The sequence below is a fragment of the Arvicola amphibius genome, chromosome 1 (assembly GCF_903992535.2).
Source record: "Arvicola amphibius chromosome 1, mArvAmp1.2, whole genome shotgun sequence".
Lineage (NCBI taxonomy): Eukaryota > Metazoa > Chordata > Mammalia > Rodentia > Cricetidae > Arvicola > Arvicola amphibius.
The window spans coordinates 197,269,311-197,289,348 of NC_052047.1; the positions used below are offsets into that span (position 1 = coordinate 197,269,311).

The window sequence follows — 20,038 nt, forward strand, 5'->3', positions numbered from 1 at the left end:
CAACCTCACGTCTGAGCCAAGCTAGTATTTCTCGGACATTAAGAAATGGAAAAGGGGAGAGTGAATTATATTATATTTAAGAAATGGTAGTTCCAGTAAGTATGGCACTTGAATTAATTTCAGAATCCGCTTGACCTGAGAAATGTGTCTAATCACGATTATATGTGTTGTGATAAATTGTCTTCTCCTACAGATAAGTCACAGAAATGTCCCCAAGATAGCATAATTGTAGAGAAACAGAAACTGGGCGTACCACTTAAAGCTGAAGATGTGATCCATTTACACTCTCAATTTAATAATACAGACAATGCTGATAGATAGTACAGACAGTTCTGAGAAAAGGGGTGAGCCAGACTGAGGGTGTACAAGCCTGCAGGAAGATGACGTGAATGTTCCTAATTGTAAGGGGAAGGGAAGGAGATTGGAGCTATATATATAACTAGATTATAACATGATTCATTTCAAATTTTTTATACTGGGGCTGAGGAAATGTCTCAAGGGTAGTGATGCCTGCCACAAAAACACGGTGACTTGCGTGCAGATCTTCAGCCGTGCAGAAAAGCCAGGTCTAGACACACTTTTGTAACCTCAGTGCTGAGGACCGGGTGGGAGGCACAGACGGGTGAATCCTCAAAGCTCACTGACTAGCCAGTACAGCCAATCAAATCTGAGATACAGATTTATTGAGAGATCCTGTCTCAAAGCATAAGATATGGAGCCGTCAAGGAGGCTACACAGTGTCTGCCTGGCTTCCACACACAGGTGTACAAACATGTACACACACGTTCTTTTACACTCACCAGAGAAACAATATACACAAGCAAAAGTATATATTTTATTTTATTTTTACTAGTTCCTTGATAATTTTGTACAATGTGTATTGATCATATTGCCCCTTCCCTCACCTCCTCCCAGATCTACACCCCTTCCCTCCCTATCTAAATTTATATCCTCTTTTATTAAAAAAAACCATCGAGTCCAATTTGTGCTGCCCAGATATTTTTGGATGAGTGGCCTCACCTGGAGAATGATGGTCATCCTACCAGAGGGCAACATTCTTTTTTTTTTTAATCTTTTCCTTTTCAAGGCAGGGTTTCTCTGTGTAGCCCTGGCTGTCCTGGAACTCACTCTGTAAACCAGGTTGGCCTTGAACTCACAGAAATTCACCTGCCTCTGCCTCCTTTGTGTTGGAATTAAAGGTGTGAGCCACCATGCCTGGCAGGGGCAACGTTCTTCAAGAAAAGTAACTCTCTTCTCGGCAGTTATCATTAGCCAGTCCTCCCTGGCTGGGCATGCGTCTCCATGCCCACGTTCCCTCTCCTTGCAGTCCTCCCTGGCTGGGCATGCGTCTCCATGCCCACGTTCCCTCTCCTTGCAGTCCTCCCTGGCTGGGCATGCGTCTCCATGCCCACGTTCCCTCTCCTTGCAGTCCTCCCTGGCTGGGCATGCGTCTCCATGCCCACGTTCCCTCTCCTTGCTGGGGTCTTGTTTGGACCTAGATTTCGTGGGTCTCATGCATGCTCTCATACCTGTCGTGAGCTCACATGTGCCTGGCTCTGCTGCGTCTGGAGGACACAGTTTCCTGGTCATCATCCCCAGTCCCTGGCTCTTACAGTCTCTTCACCTCTTCTTCCTCGAGGATCCTGAGCCTTGTGGGGAGATTGTGATTGAAATGTCCCATTTGGGACGGAGAATTCCACAGTCTGTACTTTCCTCACCTTGTCCCTTGTGGGTCTCTGTGTTAATCTCTGTGTGCTAGAAATAGAAGGCCCTCTGGTGAAGGCTGAGAGAGGGACAAATTTGGGGGAGTAGATTTAAGACTGTGTCAATTTCGCAGACAGGCAGGAGTAAATTCTCCTCTGGGGACTACAACCCATGCAGCCTCAGGGCCATCACTCCGTATTGGCTCCAGGTGTGGGGTTCACTTTGCAGTGCTGGACTGAAATTCAGTTAGGTGACTGATTGCCCCTCTGGTATTTGTACCACTATGATAGCAGTGGGCATATCTGCCGGGTCCGTCATTGCTGTAGCTTGTGGGTCACAGCTGGTCAAGCTTACTGATGACCTTTCGCCTCTGGGAGTATATGCAGCACTTTCAGCCCCGAGAAAGCTCTCCATTTGGGATGAGATTTCCAGGCTCAATTCTTGCTTGATTTCTTTACGTAGGCCGTGGTTTCAGCAACAGTGTCTTATGGTCAAGTCCTGGACGGCAAACAGCAGGCTATACAATGACCCATCGTGTTTGGGGTCTGGAGGAAGTCACCAAATGTCCAAAGAGGTGACCCTTTCCTGGCCCTGGGTTTTGTGTTAGTCTGTGTTGTCAAGTAGGAGCATTGCCACCTGTCCCAGAGTACGTTGGTTTGTTTTGACACAAACTAGAGTTGCTTTGAAGGCAAGGACCTCAGTTGAGAAAATCCCTCCATCAAACCAGCCTGTAGGCAAGTCTGTGTGGCATATTTCTTTTGTGTCACTGATTGGTGTTGGATGGCTCAGGCCACTGCTGCTTGTGCAGGTGATCCTGTGACTCATAGGGCTGAACATGAGCCCTAGAGCAAGGCAAGAGGCATCTCCCCGCCTAGGTTCCGGCTTCTCCTTCTGCTCGTTCCTGCCTGATGACTTCCCTCAATGACTGTGACCAGGCAGTTTCAGGCTGGGTATGATCACATAGAAAAGAGATCTTGTCTCACAATAAATAAGTAAATACATCAGAAGGTTTCCCCTCTAACCTGGCTTGGCTTCTTGCCCTTCTTTTTCCTGAGTGTGAGACCACCAGGGTGTAAATTCGGTTATGTACCCGACAGGATAGACCCACTGTGTATCAACATAGTGCTCTTCCTGTCTCCAGGGACCAGGGAAGTTTTGGTGAGTATTTTGTTATTATCCTTGGCTTCATTGTAGGTAGTCTGGATTTTAGAGCCAAGAGTTTCTGAAATGTATCACAATCATATGAAAAATAAATGTTACGTCTATTTATATGGCTACATTATATAACTTTGATTCAGAATGCAGAAAAATGCCTCAATAAAAAAGAAAGTCTCACCAGCAGTGGTGGTGCATTCCTTAATCCCAGCACTCAGGAGGCAGAGGCAGGCGGATCTCTGTAAGTTCTAGGCCAACCTGGTCTACAAGAAATAGTTCCAGTATAGTCAGAGCTATTACACAGAGAAACCCTGTCTTGAAAAAAAAAACCCACAAAAACAAACAAACAAACAAAAACCCTCACTGAGATGTCCATGGCTCCATAGTGCAATAATGTCTCCCTAGCTCCCCTCTTGAGCACATTCCTGGCTTAACGATCCCAGTCTGCGAGTCACAGTCACACAGCCCAAAGCAATCCTTTTACTCTCAGTTTTTGCAAACTTCAGTAAAATCCCTAAAGCATTCCTCAGTATCTTCTGTCTGTCGTAGCCTTAACCAGAAATATTCCCTAGTCACAAGATTGGACAAAGTTCCCAGTGGCTCAACTCAGTTACATCACTTCAATGCCTAATCCTTCGCAGCATTAGTTCTAAAGCATACAAATCACTAATAACACAGAAAAATGTTTCTATCCTTGGCCCCTTGACTCTCGGGTCTAAGGACCAGGCCAGTCCCATAGCAATAGATGCCCCCTAATGGAGTTATTGCCACCATAACTACATTTCCTAAAGCTAGCTCTTAGTGAGGTCAGGGGCAATAGCAGAAGGTGATGGAAGAAGGTGCCCTGAGAATCTTTGTACTAAACTACGCCAGGGTACCTGCCACCTTATGTAAAGTATCTAAAGTGCATGGCCTGTGCTTGGGAGCATGTCTGTAATCATGGTATTCTCGTATGGATATGTATCATATTTCTTAGCGTCACTGCTGCTGTCTGAACAGTGTAAGGGTTTGTAATAGCATCCGTCCCCACACACACTGTTCATGTTCCCTTGTGCTTCCTGACTGTACACATGACCAACAGCATTTAGTGTCTGTTTGCCTAATACTGAACACTGAAGTGCTTGTATTGATAGACCCACGCAAAGTTGTGGCTGATTGCAGGCTTTCTGTCTTTATTGTGTTGGTACAACTGTGCTTTCTCAATTACTCTACTGCTCAGGAAACATTATCTCTCATATGTTCTTAGAAATTCATGGACAACTTCAGTCTACACAGTAGAGTCACATCAGTCTGGGGTCCAGCTACATATTTCTAGGGTTTGTTTTGGTCCTAAGTGAATTATTCAGTTCAACTATTAGCTATTGAAAATCTGCCTTGTCAGATACGTTCTAGATGCTGAATTTTAGCATAAATGAAAATATCTCTTGATATTAGGAAGACAGATTCTAAACAGATAATAATTAAAATGTGTTACATGCCTTTTAGTAGCTAATGCAACAGAGAAAAGCAAGACGAGGGGGAGATAGTAGGAACAGAGCATTCGTGTGTGTTCAATGTGCTTGTCAGAGTGACTTCAGTTTTAAATGGAATGGTCAGGAAAGAATTAAATTTTAGGTAAAGGAACCAATATGGCTACCAAAGCCTACTTTAAACACCATCTAAAGGTAGTTGAGGTTTTAGAGTGTATTTATGGTTGTTGATTTCTTTGTAGGTTAATGGAAGAAAATGCTATCCTTGCTAATTTCCAGACTGTTCTTTCTCATATAATTAATTGCATCTGCTGTTATCTATATGTGAAAGGTCAGTCTGAAGACTTTAGTTCTGGGTGAAGTGAGGTGATCGTCATTGTTGTTAGGTGCTTGGCGAGTTCCTGCTCTACTCCAAGGAAGGGAGCTGACTTAACCGATGTGTAAATGTAGACACAGCAAATGGCATCACTAATGCAGACCTTAGCCCTATAATTTCACTCTCTCTCTCTGCTTGTTCAGGATGCCGGGCAGGGAGCTCTCAGCAGTCCAGTCGTCCATTTCTGGTTTTCAGTGGGTGTCCAGTTCTAGAGAGGTCTCTCATGGGGTAATAAATAGTTCATTTCTTTTCTTTGCTCCATTTAAATTTTTATCAACCAAGAAGTAAAAGTCTTGGTTATAAAAATTTAAAGTTTGGGTGGAAAAATGTTTAAAAAAAAGAAATAGGTTATAGAAGAATAGAAGGAAATACATTAATTGTTATATGGCCATATGTTTTGTGATTTAAAATACTATGAATCAGAAAATTCAGAAAAGCACAGCAGCTAATATGTGAAGCAGAGAAGAATCAGAACAAGAAGCTACAGAACTCCATAGAACAGTCTAGGTGAATGGAATCAAGAAAGCCATTTCGCCATCAGTGGTAGAGGGACTGGCCAAGATGAAGTAGAACCACCTCCTTAACTCATGCTTGAGACCGGCCCCCAGACCGTGTGTGCAGTGTGTACTGTGAATAAAGGATGATGTCACAGGACCTAAGACTGGAGGAAAATGTGCCTGGTTTCATAGGTGGGGACCGTTACTACCCGAGACTGCTCCTAATTCCTGGAGTAGACTCACGCTCTGTGCTTTTAAAGTCCATCTGCCTTCTCCACTGTCTGTTTGCATCACCATGGGGAAGACACCCTGGAATATGGAGAGGCTAGCAGCAACCAATGAGTGGCTTTTAGAATTTGCTTTGGATCACTGGTAAGTCTGGCCATTCACAGCCATGATGGGTTTCTGCCTATCTGGTCAAGGGAATGGAACAGGTCAACATAAAGGGCCACATTTATAGAGAGATTTTAACACCAAAGGCCAACAGCTCACAGACAATTATATCCTCAGAGAAAAATTAGGACAGCAATTGCAATCTTAAAAATTAGAAATTTCAAATATCAACAGGAAGTTCTGAGTTTAGTTGAAGAACATCACACTTCATACAAGTGCTAACTGGAGAATACTTGCCTTCATAATTTGTCTAAGAAAGACCTGGAGCTGGCAAGAATAATTATAAAAGCAAAGCAAAATTTACCTTGCCACCTTTCTCAGAAATGAATCCAGATTAGTCTGGATGATGAGAAACAGTTCTGTCACATTCTAAAGCAGTCAGAAACCTTAGAATGTTACGTTCATCTTACATTTTAAGAGAGACCTTGGGGGGACACTGAAAACTGTTACAATAGAAATACTTTTGCCCTGCTCAGGTAACGGAGTAAGCCCGGTAAGGGCAAGACCATACGCCTGGCCCTCTTCCCAGAACACAGTGCATTGCACAGATCTCTGTTGTATAAATAACAAGTGAAACGTGTTACAATATTCCATCTGTTTGAGGTGAAGGTGTGAGAAAATTTTCAAATACTTTATATATGCTTCAAGAAATTCAAGTGAATCACATTAGTGGTATCTTTTTAAATTTTAATGGTCCAGAAATATCCCAGGGGGAATGTATGTATCTATGTATGTATGTGTGTATGTATGTATTGTTCAGTGTATGAACCCAACAGTAGGTATCATAAAACTTGCTAAGAAGTAGTAATTTTGGACCCTTACCAGCAGATGATTTCATACCCGATGACTGACTGTCAGAGAAGACAGAGCACTTTTGACTATGCTGTTATGTCATTGCTGGATGAGATGACTCCCATGGTTTCTTTTAGTTTTAAAAATGAATTATTGCAGTGAGTCTAGTATGATCACTGCCTCTCATAAATTCTGATTTTTGTGCATTGAATGGTGTTCCAAATACTTTAAAGAAGCCATTTATTGATTGGAATTGTCTGTTCTCCATCAAACCATCCTTTACATTTCAAATAGAAACAACCAAAATTAGTTGCTTTAAAAAATTAAGTCATGGTTCCCTTCACAAAATATTAAAGGCAAACTGTGTTCATTTATTACTACAATAAGTCAATGAACATCTTGGGTTTTTCCCAAGACATTTTAAATTATAATTAGCAGATGACTTAAAAAGAAATAATTTACCAAAGAAAGAACCATCTTTTCAACATTGATTTGAAAATAACTCCATTAACTAATAACAAAATAATCACATTTCCTTTAAAAAAAAAAAAGAACAAGTACTTAGACTATTGATTAAGAGGAAATTGCCAGTATTTGATCATTTATGTGTCTAGGAGATCTAAGAAGCTCCTGAATAACTAGAATATTATAATCCTAGATGACCACAGAGTTCAGCACGGACTCTCTGGAGGACTGGTGTAAGCCCCGCCCTCAGGAGTGTGAAGTCACAGGAGTCACTCGGAGACTTGTGCTCTGAGCAGCTGCTTGCGTCCCACACTCCATTGGGTTGACTGGATCGTGTGGTCCACCTCCTGTGTGTCCCCACAGTGTCCATGCTGGCACAGGAAGTGAAGCATCTGACCCTCCGATCCTCAGGGGCTCTGCCCGTGTTTTATTTTTCCCTCTCAGTTCAGGTTTCACATTACCCAGGTCTCACTTTTGCTCTCTGCGGAGTCGCCAGCATTGCACATCCATTCTGAGGATGGAGCTTCTCAGTGACCTTTTCAGCACCTGTCCCTTTGCTCATTTTGATTTGCTCAGATAAATTACAACCACCTGGCCTTTTGTATTAAAGAAAGTTGCATACAAAACTGACCTTTTGCTACTTATTGGGAGAGGATATTCATTGTATTTGAGATTAACTACTGTTACTGTTTGCTTGGTGATACAGTGCACTACTTTATTTGAGGACTGGAGACATGTTTCTTGTGCCTTTTGATTCTCTCTGCTTCTTACTCCATTGGATTGGACTTTCCGTGTAATACAAAGAGAACCTTTGTTTTAGAAAACAGTGGATCTGGTTTGTTTAGCTCCTGCTCCTGATGATTTAAAGACGTCATTGAGATTCCTCTTCACATTGAGAAACCCTCTGAGCAGTGCACTCCCCCCTCACCTTCCAGCTTGGGAAGGCTTCCCATGCCTTAATTCTGAAGCTCAAGCTTGCCTGGCCAACTACACAGTTGCTGATAGTTCTGAAAATGCCCTTTTCTGGCTTTTTTGTTACGTTAGCCCAGTATTCCATTTGCCCCTCTGTATTTCTTGGCTTTGGTGTCATTATATTGACGGTATGGCTGTGTCTGGAAAGCAATATGTGGGGCCACTGTGCAGTGTGTGCACAGGACTTCCATGGCACTGGCAGGGTTGAGCTGAGATGGCAGCCATGACACTGTAGAGACATTTGTGGTAGGAGTGAAACAGAGAGCTGTGCTGTGGAAGATGAACTTTTCAGCGTTGAACTGTGCTTTGGGTGCTTGATCTGCGTGTCCAGGATGAGCAGGGCCATCTTCTCTACAGTCCCGTCTCCACTGTCGGCTGTGTCCAGGATGAGCAGGGCCATCTTCTCTACAGTCCCGTCTCCACTGTCGGCTGTGTCCAGGATGAGCAGGGCCATCTTCTCTACAGTCCCGTCTCCACTGTCGGCTGTGTCCAGGATGAGCAGGGCCATCTTCTCTACAGTCCCGTCTCCACTGTCGGCTGTGTCCAGGATGAGCAGGGCCATCTTCTCTACAGTCCCGTCTCCACTGTCGGCTGTGTCCAGGATGAGCAGGGCCATCTTCTCTACAGTCCCGTCTCCACTGTCGGCTGTGTCCAGGATGAGCAGGGCCATCTTCTCTACAGTCCCGTCTCCACTGTCGGCTGTGTCCAGGATGAGCAGGGCCATCTTCTCTACAGTCCCGTCTCCACTCTCTCTGCAGCATTTCTTTCCACTTTCTCCCCAGCCATTTTATGTTTTCCATCACAATCTTTTTCTGTAATAATTTGTTTTTATAAAGTAAGTTGAATAGCACAACTTGTATATGACATCAAATATGATTTTTAAGTACCAATAATTTTTAAAATGGGCAGTACGCATTTTGTAGTTTGCTTTTGCTTTACTAAAAAGGGGGCAAGTCAGAAACTGTGTCTGTCAGTATCTTTCTTACACTTCCCATGGTGCCCCAGAGTGTGTGGTCTTTCTGGAGGCAGTGGTGACCTCTGACCTCTGCCTCTCTTCACTGTACTGTCCCTCAGTGTGATTTCTCCTGTCCTGACATAAGGTCATCTTTGGCAGAGTCTGTCAGTGATCACATCTATGTCCACAAAGACACACAGGATTTTAAATCTGCATTTAAATTTTGTAATTGCATAAAGTAACCTTCAAAAAGTTTCTATTGGTTGTTTAGCATGCCTGTTGACTGAGGCCAGTCTTCAGCTCCGAGAGAGAGAAACGGCAGGGGCATGAGGTAGGGAGTGTGAGGGAGGGGTGGGGGATATTAGAGAGAGGTGACCACAAGACTGAAGTGTGTTGACATGCTGTTAGGGTTTGGCCTGCTAAGATTCTTCTGGAAGCTTTCTTGCTCTCAACTTTGGAGAACATAAGTAATCCTTTTAGAAGCAGAGTCGCCCTGCCTCCACCTCCCAGAGGTGCTACAGAAGAACCTCTACTTTGGTAGTGTGGAAAAACTTGGTAGATAGACTCGAGAATCACCTCCCACATCGATTCTGACAGCAACAACTGGCACACAGTAGATCACATAAGATATGTTTGTTTAATTAGTAAATGATTATAGTAAAAAAATTTCAGCATCATAATAAGTTCAAATGTGAGTCCATTCACCATCAAAGGGAAGACATCTTTCAGAAGAGGAAGGAAATCTGCCATGAGTCTGCGTCTCATCCTTTCCTGAACAGTGGAAATGAGGAAGAATATCCTCTGCTTTTGCTCCTTAGTGAGATTTCTTGAGACAGAAGCAAGACTTGAGAATTAGCTTCTTTTTGTTAAAATATGTAGACATCTTGTTGCTAAGACACGATGAGCAGTTTTCTTTTATCACTGATGGACAAAGTGTAGAATAACACCATCTACCTAACCAACGTTTTGCATGGAAATTAGCCTCACTATTAATGAAAATGCAAATTGTTTACTTAGATGAAAGGTCCCCACTTAGGCTTCCTTTATGAATGAAATCTGTGTGCTGAGTAAACAAGGAGTAGGAATCGGCTGTGCTAGAATGTGTCAGAGATGGAAAACTCCTGATTCTTTCAAAACCTATTTGTTCCTGATCTATTTCAAAATAGAATAAGAGATGCTACCAAATTTATGAAAATTCTGTAGTATGTATAATAATTTATAGGGATGCTTGTTAATCTCAGTTGCCAGTTTGACGGGATCTGGAGATACAGAACTGGAGTCCCGGTGAGGTGCTGTCTCGCTTAGCTGGCCATGGACACGCCTATGAGGACGTTCTAAGACTCACCTTGAAAGTGGATAGCACCATTTCCTGGGCTGAACCCCAGACTGGATGCGAGGAGAACGGGGTGTTCCCTCTGCTTCCCGACGAAGGATGCAGCGTGACCGCCTTTCTGCAGCTCGTGCTGCCACCACCCAGAACCCGTCCTCAGTGGAGAGGAAACGATAGCAGCAGTTTGGGAATAACAGTCGCGTGTGTGGTCAGTGTTGTCTGCTGACAACAGAAGCCTCTGCTGACGAAGTTTGCATTTATTTGGCCTCTTAATTCTTTCCCACTCTTTCCTGTTATTAAAAATAGATTCTTTTCTCATATAATATATTCTGGTTATAGTTTCTCTTCCCTCTACTCCTCCCAGTTTTTCTGCATCCTTCCAGTTCCAGTCTCTTTCTGTCTCTCATTAGAAAAGAACAGTCTTCTAGGAAATCAAACCAAGCATGATAAAATAAAATATAATAAGATCATGCTGGGCAGTGGTGGTGCACACTTGTAATCCCAGACGTGGGAGGTAGAGGCAGGCAGATCTCTGTGAGTTCACGGCCAACCTGGTCTACAGAGTGAGTTCCAGGACAGCCAAAGTTACACAGAGAAACCCTGTCCCGAAAAATCCACACATAATAGATAGATATAGATAGATAGATAGATAGATAGATAGATAGATAGATAGATAGATAGATATAGATGATAGATGATAGATGATAGATAGATAAATAAAAATATAACAAGATTAAACAAAACTCATCCCGTTGAGGCTGAACAAGACAACCCAACAGAAGGGAAAGAGCCTCAAGAGTGGTACAATCATCAGAGGCTCACTGTCTCACAAATGCCAGAGTCCCATAGAAATACCAACCTGAAATCTATAACATTTATGCAGATGATGTAGTGTAGACCCATGTAGGCCCTGTGCTTGCTGCGTTAGTCTGGAAGCTTATATGAGCCTTGCTTAGTTAATTGAGAGGACCTTGTTCTCCTGGTGTCTTCCATCCCCTCTGGCTCTGAAACTCTTTCCACCTCCTCTTCAGCAGGATTCCCTGAGTTCTGAGGGGAGGGATTTGATCGAAACCTCCCATTAGACTCTATTTCCATGTAATTTCTGGCTGTGGGTTTCTGTATCTGTTCCCTTCTGCTGCCACAGGAGGCTTCTCTGATGATAGGCAGTGATATATGAGTAGAATATCTTTAGCAGTCATTTTATAGATTTTATAGATACCTTTTTTAAGATCAGTAGTGTTTTTGGTTTTAACCTAGGTTTCTGGGTTATCTGGTCTGGTTCCTGGTCACCCGAACTGCATTGGGTATGGGTTCCGCTTGCCTTCATATCTTTTAGGATGCTTCCTCTACGCTGATTTTACATACTACCCCTCAAATGCCCCTCAATTCCAGCTGCCTCTCCCTGCAATTGCTTTCTCAACCCCTTGCCCCCTCCCCATCTGATGCTCCCATTCTTGTCCCTACCTGCCCCGCCCAGTTCACCTGTAACATCTATTCTGTTTCCCCCTCCCAGGAAGATCCCTGTGTCCTCTTCAGTGTGAAGCCTGAGTTACAGCATGTTTACTTTGGACCACGGTCTGCTTCACTCCTACACGTATTCATAACTCCACCTTCACACCATTGACATGACCCATGATGAGCTATGTTTGAGTGTACATGCTAGCTGATATGCTATTATTATTTTATTTGTTATGTTCTGAAAGAAGATGTGGAAACAACCTTTATTCTCGTCTTTCTTCTGGCAGCAAGCTCGCAATAGTAATGGAATAATAACTTGTGGTACTCAAATATGACCCTGTGCGTCTGAAGAACCCATTTGGAAAATCTATAGTCTTGCTATTACCAACTATGGGCAGCTTTTTTTCATACAATAAATAAAGATTGAGTACATTTTTTAACTTTAGTGAGTGTATATAGTTTTACTAGAGTTAATGAGTAGACTATTAGGAAGCCACTAGGAAATCTTCCTTTCAGAAACATGTATTGAGAATAATCACATTGCATGGTCTGAAGAGTCTAGAAGCATGGAAAAGAGTAATCCAAACAGCTTGAACAAGGTGTCTGTTATGACGGTCCCGTGGGTGCTGGCTCAGAGTCTAGAAAACCAGCTTCAGACTGGAGGAGCAAAAGCATAAAGACCCGTGGACCAAGATGGAGTCTGAGCCTTGTGCCTCGCAGACTTAGTGCTGGAAAGTGGTAGGCTACCCTTGCTCCCAGTTCGGTGAGACTGAGTGGCACTCACTGTCCCTTTCAAGGGACCCCTGAGAGGACAGAGTCACAGTTGGCCTGCGCTGTTTCCTCCATGTTCCTGTGTTTGCACTAGCTGTCAACACCCTTCGCACAGACTGTTGTTCAGTTTGGAATTCAAAAACGTTTGTTTATCAGTTGCAAAGTCCTTTGATGACTTCCTTATCTTTTCAGGAATCTTAGCAATGTGAGTGAATAGTTGTGATGACTTTTGGATTGTCTCCCGTTATCTTTGCAGCGTTGCAAGAAGGCAGATGAGGAACAATATGAAACCCGCTTAAATTTGAAACTCGGTCTTTGGAACTTCTCATTTGAAAAGATATTCCTGAATATACTATAATATAATACCAAAGCATGTGTCATAACTTTAAATGGTTGATCATAATTACATCATGATATTGTAATGTGTCCTAACTTACATTTCTAGGTAGCAAATTTAGATTTTTTTATTATTTTCAAATTCATCATTCGTTAAACAAATAAAATTGAATTTCAACTAAGTGTTTTGAGGGATGAGAATTAGCAAAAAAAATAAATATTTTGCCTTTAAGATGACCCTACTAAAGTAAGGAGATATGAAGAATTAGTGTCACACGTAAGTAATAAGTGTTCACAGGAGAGTGTGCCAGGTGTGGCCGACCACCTCTGGGCTCCCAGGGCACTTGTGAGGTTGACGTGGGTGATTTCTGAGTTTGAGGTGAGCTTGGGCCACCTAATGAATTCCAGACCAGCCTGTCTGCAGTGTAAAATCTCTTTCTCAAATTAAACATAAGAGAGAGAGAGAATGGGAGAGGGAATGAGAAGTAATTATTAGGAGTAGAACAGACAGACTTGTGGGTGTGATAGGAAGGTTTTCTGGGGACCTGAACATAACAGGAAGAGGTAGGAGCTGTGAGGACAGTTGTGTTACCTATTGTGTCTTTTTAAGGTATACTAGCCTAGAATTTATTATACTCATATGCTTTGCAGATTTTGAAAGGTAGCTAAAAGGAACTGGGGAATGACACAGAATATTAAATAGAATTAAGTAAGTAGAATTAAGTATTAAGTAGAATTATCTTTATTCATTTAAGATGTGTACATCTGATGCATATATGTGTAAAAAGTTGCCAAATTTAGGCCTGGATTTTCATAGTAATTTTTAATTCATAGTGTATTTTATAGCAGATATTTAATATTAAAAGAAGTATTTTGGTCAAATCAATGATCCAAAGTACATCTCTTTAATTTTTAAATATTCTTAGCAGCAACATGTGTGGTGACATGATTATCATCTACTGTGATGTGATCAGTTGCTCTGTGGTTTTTATTGTTATACTGGATAATTGGCGGTATCACATCACGTATAAAGCAGATGCATCTGCGGTGTGTATTCTTATAGATGTACAAATATCCAACTGCCACACAAAACTGGAACCACAGAAAATAAATTTCAGAATGTCTTAAGAAAGTGTTTTATATTTCTCTTCATTTTCTGGTTGGCTTTTATCATTCTTAGTCACAAATGGCAGAGAACCGTTCCAAATCTGCTTCAATAATGACATTTCCAACTGTCTCATAATGCAACATTTGGTAAAAGGCGGACTAGAACAGCCAAATGTGTCACCCGTGCTGAGGAAAATGGGACTGTGGTAATTAGTATGCTATCTTCAAATATGAAATTAGTTCTTTAAGTTCAGCACAGCAATTCTGGACACTCGTGGCCAGCAGCCTCTGTGCTGAGAGGTCTGTGGGCATCCCGTTCTGGCCCAACCCCTCAACAGGAAGGTATTGGTCATCATGTACAGAGACAGAACAAGTTGTTTGAAAGGCTAAACTTTTTAGTCAGGGTCCAATAGAGATTGAGTAGAGAAGCTGCGGTTTTGAACAGGTCCTCTGAGGGACAGATTAAGGGGCCATCACCCACACTGTACAGATGGGGAAAATCAACGGTTTGTGAGTTCTAAATCCTCTGTTGGCATCAAACAGCTAAGAATATGAAGAGGGCAGCAAGTGTGGGGGCTTCTGATGTCAGAGGCTGGGTTACTTAGACACGCCTTTCAAAACTTAGGTTGTCGGCAAAGTTTGGCCATATCTCTTGTCCTTACAGAATTGGGACAGGAAGGCATCCAGTTACTAATTGGCAGGGACAATTATTAAGGACAATGTGGAAAACCAGAAATGAGAGGGAAAGATAATTGCTGTGTCTTCTACTTTACTGCTTTAGCACGTCACACCAAAGCAGAGCACATCGTGAGGAAGCAGTTTTCTCTCCCAGGGTTCACAGCCAGAACCTCTTCTGTGCACCTGAACGAGACCTTCAGTCCCACTCCGTGGCCCAGAATACATTCTCTAGGCTCTTTCAATTAAACACAAAGCTCAGAGAACAGATCAGAGTCTTAAAATATGCTTTGCATTTTACAGATAAATGTTCAAAATTAAACAAGTGTCAGCGGCAGACTTTTCCTTCCACGTTGAGGTTTGGCGTTACTGTGCCGCCTGATTCCGGTTTGCTTGGCTTTGGAGTACTTATCTGTGGCGTCACAGTTTGTGGCAGTGAATGTTTATGAATTATAGTTTGTAAATCCTTTGTTTAGAATCCAGCAAAGGACGAGTGAGGTGCCAGAGCTTTCATTATGAAAACTTCTGTCGTGGGAGATATCATTTATAAGCCAAGGAGAGGGAGATAAAGAGAGGACACAATTAATTATGAATCCTAGACGATTCTGTGTGGACATAAACTTGAATTTACATCTCCTCAAGGCTTCTCGGGTATCACCGTTGGAAAAGCAGATTGCATAGCTATATTGTGGGGGCCTATGTGCATCTGTGATGTTCTGCTAAGAATGCAGAAGTCCATACCACCTCGTCCCTGACTGTGCTTGCTGAGAAATGAGACCATGTTTGCCTGCTGCACAGATGTTCTTAGCCACTTCTGTGGAGAGTGATTCAGACCAAGTTTCTGTTTGTTAACAGCCATATTTAATACAAGGGTGAAATTCTAGGAAAGCGAGTCATTTCTAATTTGTGCACCTTTATGCTTCATATTTATTATGGATTCATTACTTAAACAAAATGTATGTTAAAAACTAAGCTACCACTTATTACCAGTTTACTCCTATCCATGTAACATCATCAGGTAGGCGCTCTCCTTAATCATAAAGAAGCTAGACCTTAAATTCCTGCTGTGCCCAGTGTCATACGTGTAAACGCACAAGCGCGAGATAATGAATCGCCTCCCCGTATCGTGCTCCTCCCTCGTCTTCAGAGAAAGTTCATGAATGATGCATCAGAGGGCTCCAGCCGTTTGCATTCTGAGACCGCTGGTTAATGTTCTCACCTAATGCCTGGGAATCTTAAAGATCTCCATAAATAATGAAGCCATTCATTGTGCTCAAGGATTCTGCCTTCTTCACTGATATGATTTTCTCCTCATTTGAAAGAGTATTTAATTGCACTGCCTGTCCTGTTTAATATTTAATAATAATTTTATTAGCTGTATAGGATGAGAGGGACAAGATCTGGGGTATCTAGTGCCGGTCATCAATTTTTTCTTATCATGACTTAATGAATATTATAATTACAAGGAAAGGCAGAAATATAAATTAGCCCAGTGGTTGGCTGGGACTTGGATGCTTTGTGGTTGCAGCTAGGCAAACCCAGCACAGGCACAGATACCCAGTGGTGCTTCAGGGGCCCTTGGCAGATTTCCTTGCCTCTGCATAACCATCTGCACTTTGCATAATGGACGCAGGCTGTGGCTAAAGATTTGGAGACAGACGGTCAGTCACAGTTCCTGCTGGTTCCACAGCAGCTGGCAGGACCTTAACCACTGAGAAAACTTAGTCTTAGCAGGCATTTATGTTCCTTGATTTCTATTAATGGATTATGACAACTTTTCATTTTCACTCCTTAACCATTTTTGATAATACTTTCCTTTCTGCTGAGACAAATGCCTGGGTTATTTTGAGTGGGAGCCTTACCTGCCTGTCATTGAAATAGCACTTTTTGTTTAAGTGACACCTCACACCTGAGGTTTCCCAAGTGCTCTCGAGTGCATTGTGTGACGCCTGCACATGGAGGTCGCGAGAAGTTATCTATTGACCACACATCTCAGTCCCCTGTGAGGTCGAACCAGGGCCTGGGGAGACGGTGGTGTCTGCCCTCAGCTTTCTAGATGTATATGTATGTGAAAAGATTGTTCGGTTTTCAGTGCCACTTGTTCAGAAGTGAAAACAGACATTGTTGAATGTAATATGCTTTTAGCCTGTTTTAAAACACATCCTTTTGACCCCTCCAGCAACTGCTCCGAGAGCGACAGCAGATGGCCAGCCGTCCCTTCGCCTCCGTGGACGTAGCGCTGGAAGTGGGAGCCGGACAGACAGACTTCCTGCGCGGGCCCTTAGAGGTAGGAGCAGTGGTGCTGAGGGGCCATTGTGGTTTGCATGTTGATCCTGCCTCCTGATCTGCATCTGCTTGCGAAGCCACACAGAGTCTGATTATCTGGCGTTGACGAGATTTGGCCACATGTGTTATGGTATTTTCAAGGCACGTAGTTTTAATGACATGACGTGAGCCCTAGCAAAAGCCACTGGAGAGTCTATTAGCCCAGGCAAGAGTGACAGACTGCTCACTGGCAGCCTTCTCCTGACAGATAGGAGCTGAAGGAATTCAAGGCATAGTTGCAGAGGAAGAAGCTGAGTGCCGCCCCACTTAGTTCTCAGAATGCCCTGTGGCCCCTGCTGAACAAGTCACATCCGTCTTCATTATCAGAAATCTGCTGCAAAAGGTGTGCGGGGACGAGCTGCATCCTAACGACATAGTTTAGCTTTTAGAGATGAGTGTAAAGCACACCAGGTATTTTTATTTGTGGAGCATGACGATTATCACACAGCCGTGTTGCATGTGCAGAAGCAGAGAGCAGTGAAATAAAACCGTGTGTGCAGTCGAGTGTGATGCTGGGATCTGAAGTAAGCTGAGATCATCCTCAACAGGAAAGGTCAGACGGTGAGGGGTGACCCTCCAAAGCTGTTTGAGTATTCTGTTTAATTGCATGTGTGTTAGTGTAGGCTTAGTGGGTGCAGTTCTAAGATGGAAGAGTAACACATGCTGGAGTTGACACCTTTTATTCTGTCTCAGAAATGCCACTATTTGACTAATTATGTTATCGTCAGATTTGTTTTCCCCAAAGAAAGGAAGGAATTTAAGAATAGACTCATCTTAAAACGTAGGTAGAAATATATTTTTTTTGTCTATAGGGACAAAGTTTTGTTATTTTTGAAAATTAAACCAAAAATGTACCTCATGAGTAAAATAGAAAGGGTTAGCTTGTGGATGAACCAAAATACATGAGTGTGTGCACGTGCACACGCGTGCACACACATGCATGGCATCAGTGTGTAGCTTCTGCATACTTAATTTTCCCTACTCTAGGTCACAAGGCGCCATGGAGGATTAGAGCGTGGGGGGGTGGGAGTAGAAAGCAGAGTGCGTAAATCAAATGTAGAGCAGGTGCTTTAGTTCTGCTTCAGTGCCTGTTTCAAATAACGTTATTCTAAACATGTTTTAAAAAACGAGCAGAAGATCTCGACTGTTTAAATCTCTGTTCTCTCCAGGGTTGCATGTTGTTCATGTCACGGGCTAAGTCAGTGTAAGGGATGTGTGTAGGCTGTGGAGAACAAAGTCTGGACGGAGAATGCACAGGAGGGGTGGATGGCGGTGCGTGTATCGGCCTCGCAGGACTATCTCAGTGGCTCCTTGACGGTGTACGAGGTGCACACGCGTTGAACACAGAGCCCTCTGCAGGCTTCCCCTCCACAATTTTTTTCCTCTATATTTTGATGCTTTTAACTTTAAATTTTACTTTGTTGAATTTAAAAATGTCTATTTTATTTATTTTCTACTCCTAGTTTTTGTTCTTAGTTGAGATTTTCCTGCTAAGCTCAGACACCCCTGCATTTGCGGTTTCTCTGAGTCCGCGTTTTAACTCCTTTCCTCGTGTTCTCCAGCCCACTCCACGGCTGCGTTTCCGTGGGTGTTTGCACTGAATACAGCATGGTTCCCGCAAGGCTCGCTTAGCTTCTCAGGTGTGTGTGTGCGCATGTGTGCGCCTGCCTATGTGTGAGTGTGTGTGTGTGTGCGCCTGTGTGTGTGTGTACGTGCCCCTTGTGTGAGTGTGTGTGTGAGCGTGTGTGCATGTGTGTGTGTGTGTGCCTATGTATGAGTGTATGTGTGTGCACGTGCACACATGGGATGGTCGCAAGGCAGAGGGAGAGAAACTATTCTCTTTTCTCGTTCATTTCTTCACTTCTGAGTATTGTGTATTTCCTTTTCCCGTTTATATAGTACCCCATACTTATCAATGGCCCATAGAAATGCTTGTTCCCCTTTCAGGTCTAACCCTTATTAATATAACTTCCCCTTTAACTCATCTTAAGCAAAATTAATACAGTAGCTTGTGCATGATCCCATTCCTGCTTCCAAATATCAGAAGTTCTGATGCAGATACCGTAAATGAACTCAGTTATTACAGCATGTTTAACTAACGGTGAGCATCGTTTCCTCTGTTTGTATTCCATTGCTCCCTGATCACAGAAGGATGCCTATGAGCTGATGTCACTGCAGAGCCAGCAACTGTGGTGGGCAGGAGTCCAGTGGCCTGCATGCCTGGCTGGGAGAGTCAGCCCATGCTGTCACTCTGTGGGCCTGGCCTGGGGACGCCTCTGCAGCTCTCCTGCCACACAGCGCAGGTGAAGGATTGGTGCATCTCAGACCAAGGCACTAATTAATGCCTTGCGCCTGTGCAAGCTCCCGGTTCTTCACCGAGTGGCCCAGTCACGTGCCTGGTTTCTCTGTTCTCGGAGACTTTGGATTCCTGAAAATGTCTCTGAGAGTCATCGGTTTTCCTCCGTCCTCCATGTGGTCTCCATGTTTAACGCTGGGAAGACAAGTGGCAGCTCTGCCGTGGGCTCTCTGGAGCCTTGCCCAGTGCACATCACACAGGTGATGCCAGCTCTGGGATTCTTGTTTTCCTCTCTCGTAATGCAGCTCAGTTCTCTGAAGGACCCGAATGCCTTTGTGGTTTTTATACCACTTCACCTCAGAAATTTTGCTACAAGATATCAAAGGGGAATTAATTGCATGCCAGCTCCCATTTAGCAAGTCCGTTTTATCTGGGGTTGAGTTCTAATGATAGGAGGGTAGTGTTGTTCAAGCCTGTTCACTCATTTAAATTATATACTCTATTGTTTTAGTATAAACATGAAATTGCATAATCATTTCACGGATTAATTTATAATATCCCATTTGCCTTCAGCCTCATTTCCCCCAGACTTCTCTTGCCCTAAGCCAATGCTAACCCATTCCCGTCTTTACATCTTTTTTTCTATTTGGGGCAGTTTGTATGTTTGTTTGAATGGAACAATAAAATACAGGCTTTCTGACTACCATCTTTCACTAAGTGTTACAATTTGGGATTCATCTCTGTTAGGACTGACAGTAACTTGTTCTGTTTCGTTACAAGTTATAATGTGTTGTTGCTGCACTTCAGACAGATAAAGACAAGTTTGCTGTGCAGTCCTCCTGCCTGAGCTTCCTGGGTGTCTAGCGTGTGGGTGTGCAGCACCATGCCCAGCGCCCTACGTGACCCGATAGTCATGGGGACGGTCTATACTTGGGAATAGTCTTGATGACAGAGTTTCCTTT

The 20,038-nt window shown here is 43.2% G+C and overlaps 1 protein-coding gene across 1 annotated transcript in view; it reads left to right on the plus strand.

Annotated features, from left to right (window-relative positions):
- Positions 1-20,038, plus strand: part of Atrnl1 (attractin like 1) — a 545,233-nt gene that overhangs the window by 314,613 nt on the left and 210,582 nt on the right. The window contains exon 28 of the mRNA XM_042054482.1: positions 16,635-16,742. Coding sequence (XP_041910416.1) covers positions 16,635-16,742 — 108 coding nt within the window. The remainder of the gene's footprint in view (positions 1-16,634; positions 16,743-20,038) is intronic.